The 3,549-nt window shown below is 39.4% G+C and overlaps 2 protein-coding genes across 2 annotated transcripts in view; both read left to right on the top strand.

Annotated features, from left to right (window-relative positions):
- The window catches only part of LOC103521199 (uncharacterized protein K02A2.6-like), a 5,866-nt gene extending 5,414 nt beyond the window's left edge, over positions 1-452 (top strand). The window contains exon 2 of the mRNA XM_008486306.2: positions 206-452. The gene's annotated coding sequence lies outside the window, so the exon portion shown is untranslated. The remainder of the gene's footprint in view (positions 1-205) is intronic.
- Positions 1-3,515, top strand: part of LOC108253916 (uncharacterized protein K02A2.6-like) — a 7,913-nt gene extending 4,398 nt beyond the window's left edge. Inside the window, exon 2 of the mRNA XM_017448743.2 lies at positions 505-3,515. Within this exon, the coding sequence (XP_017304232.1) occupies positions 505-2,537 (2,033 nt within the window). The 3' untranslated portion in view covers positions 2,538-3,515. The remainder of the gene's footprint in view (positions 1-504) is intronic.
- Positions 3,516-3,549: the final 34 nt, after the last annotated feature.

The raw sequence follows: 3,549 nt of genomic DNA, 5'->3' as shown, positions 1-3,549 counted from the left end.
AAGGAAAATACACCTTAGTTCGATTTATGGTGATTAAAGATCACTGTATATCTGCGTAAAATTGCCTAACTTAAGTGATTAAATAACGGTAGCCTGGAAACACTTCCGCACAAAAAACTGTCCCTGACTTTTCGCCCTTTTTCGTTCTTCAATATTCTTTCATTTTCTCCTTTCCCCCACTTTATGTAGTGTTATGAGTGTTTACTTTCGATTAATTAGAATTGGTAATAATTAATTACCCTCCTGATAACAAGTCGTATCCTGGCAACCGGAAATCAACAACATCTTCAATTTTCCATCATCCTTTTTTTCTCTCCATAAAATTTGTAATCTCTTCTTCCAAATAAAAGACAATTCATATGTTCATTTTGAATAAACTCCATATGTGTATAATTACAATAGTGGCGACGAGGATGGGATCTCGTTGGTAAAGCTCAAGATATCCCTTGGAAATTATGTCCTCAGCTGAAGACCGAAATCAGACAGCACAAATGTCAATGCAAGGTACTGTGTTTACTATAGACCTATTTTCCGACAATTTGAACTGGACTAGATGGGTACAGAGGCTAGAGGCTGCTTTCCGTATTTTCAATATTACGGACAATGTCAAGCAACGGGATTATCTCTTACATTACATGGGCAGCAAGACCTTTGATCTGCTGTGTGATAAGCTTTCACCCGAGAATCCTACTGACAAAACCTACAGTCAAATAGTTGACATACTGAAGCGACATTTCAGTCCAGAACCTTTGGAAATTGTTGAAAACTTCAGATTTCATAAAAGAGTTCAGACTGATGGGGAGTCTGTGAAAGATTTCTTCACTTCACTACAGAAACTTTCTACGACATGCAAGTTTGGGCCTTATCTTGACACAGCCTTGAGAAATCAGTTTGTGTTTGGGCTGAGAGACCAGACTATTCAAAGTCGTCTGCTTGAAGTGGAAAATCTCACAGTGAAGTCAGCGTTTGACAAGGCATATTCAATGGAGTTGTGTGCAAGTAGTGCTACGGAGATACAGAAGGGAAATGCAAGTTCTAATGAAGTCATTACAAAGTTACAGGTCAAGCATGGAGGAATCTCTGGCGGCGGCGATGTATCTACCAAAGTCAAGAAGACGACAGTAGGGACGGCGTTGCCAGGGAAACGTACGGCTTGTTATCGCTGCGGTAGTCCGGATCATTTCGCTGATAAATGTAAAGTGAAGTCCAAAGTTTGTAAGTTTTGTAAAAGAAGGGGTCATTTGGACACGGTTTGTCTGAAAAGAGTGGGTAACCCGGTATTAAATATTGGGGAAACAAGTGACCCTTCTGACACAGACTTGGACGAGGTTGTAGGTAATGTTGAGTCCTTACATCATTCTAGCGACTTACATGAGGACACCGACAGGAATACAAGTCAGGATACCTGTGACATACATACCATGACTTCATCTAAAACTAGGCGGACTAAAATACATGTGGTATTAAATACCAACTCACAGGACGTGAAATATGAAATTGATACTGGTGCTTCTATTTCTGTAATGGGATTAAAGTATTTCAGATCCATTTTCCCTAAAACAGAACTGAAGGAAACAGATCTTATTCTAGTTTCGTACTGCAATACAAAGGTCAAAGTTTTAGGTGTGGTTAATGTAAAAGTTACGTACAATAACATAACTAAATACCTAAACTTATACATTGTTAATCTGGACAAAGATCCTATCGTAGGAAGGGAATGGCTTTACGAAATTCCGCTGGATTGGGCGGAAATTTGGCGTGATAATAATTACGTACAAAATATTGACACGGAATCTGGGAATGTTGATAAAAGGGTTAAAGATTTGCTTTCGCGCTATCCCATTATTACGGCTGAAGGTGTAGGAAAAATGAATCACATTCAGGCGCGATTAACCCTACGTCCAAATTCCAAGCCCGTGTTCTGTAAAGCTCGTAAACCTCCATTCGCATTGCTACCTAAGATTGAAGAGGAACTTGAAAATTTGGTTGAGCAGGGGATATTAGTGAAAGTTAATTCTTCTGAATGGGCAACACCCATCGTTCCCGTTATGAAACCAAATGGTGCAGTTCGTATCTGTGGCGATTTCAAAGTGACTCTCAATAAACATTTACAGGTAGACGATCACCCCCTCCCTACTATAGATGAGCTATTTTCCTCTCTAGCAGGTGGGGAAAAGTTTTCCAAAATGGACTTATCCCAAGCTTATTTACACATGCCTATCCATGACGAGGACACACATTTGTTGACATTAAATACTCACAAAGGCCTATTCATGCCTACTAGGTTAATGTTCGGTATATCGCCAGCTCCAGCCATCTGGCAGAGGGAAATTGAAAAAGTTATTAAAGGCATTCCCGGAGTAGGCGTGTACTTAGATGACATGTACGTTACAGGGCCTGATGACGCAACGCACTTGGATAGATTGAAACAAGTGTTCGAGCGTCTAAATGAGTATAACTTGCGACTCAATGTTAAGAAAAGTGTTTTCCTACAGAGTGAGTTAGAGTACTGTGGGTTGTGGGTACATAATATGTAAAGCAGGGATTAAGAAAACGAAAGGCAAAATAGAAGCCATTCAGTCTATGAAACAACCCACTAATAAAAGTGAGGTCCGTGCTATTCTAGGTCTCATTAATTACTATGGGAGATTTTTCAAAAATCTCAGTGCCCTACTTTATCCTTTGAATCGTTTATTACAGGATAGGGTTCCTTTTGAGTGGAATTCTGACTGTGAAAAAGCTTTTAAGTTGGTAAAATCGAGAATTCAAAGTGATGATGTATTATGCCACTTTGACCCGAAATTACCTATTACAGTTGCAAGCGATTCTAGTTCCTATGCTGTGGGCGCTGTTATTAGTCACATTTTCCCTGACGGAACGGAAAGACCTATACAGTTTGCATCTCAGACTCTGACAAAAACCCAACAGAAATATTCACAAATAGACAAAGAGGCATACGCAATAATCTTCGCCATTAAAAAATTCTTTCAGTACTTGTACGGCAGAAGATTTGTGTTGATTTGTGATCACAAGCCTCTGGTTCAGATTTTCAACCCGGACAAAAGTATTCCGGTTATGAGTGCTACACGTATGCAACACTATGCTTTATTCTTACAGGGTTTCTCATACGATATCCGATACAGAAATACAAAGCAACACGGTAATGCTGACGCCATGTCACGCTTACCACTTCGTTCTGAAGATACACACATGTTTGACGAAACTGATATTTTACAAATTCAAAATATTGAGACTTTGCCTCTTACGGTTCAGGACATTGCCACTCACACTAAATCCGATAAGTGTTTACAACCTTTACTCTCAGGATTACAGACTGGGAAGCTCATAGACTCACATTTGAGATTTCACATCAATCAAGATGAGTTTTCATTACAATCTGGTTGTATAATGCGCGGTATTAGGGTAGTGGTTCCCAAAACTTTACAATCCCAAGTTTTACAGGAATTACACGCTGCTCATTTTGGTATTTCCAAAATGAAAAGCTTAGCCAGGGGTTACTGTTGGTGGTACAAAATAGATACGGATATA

This window comes from Diaphorina citri, unplaced genomic scaffold (assembly GCF_000475195.1).
Source record: "Diaphorina citri unplaced genomic scaffold, Diaci psyllid genome assembly version 1.1 scaffold4713, whole genome shotgun sequence".
Classification (NCBI taxonomy): domain Eukaryota; kingdom Metazoa; phylum Arthropoda; class Insecta; order Hemiptera; family Psyllidae; genus Diaphorina; species Diaphorina citri.
The sequence above is the reverse complement of the archived record's forward strand: the minus strand, read 5'-3'. Positions and strand labels throughout refer to the sequence as shown.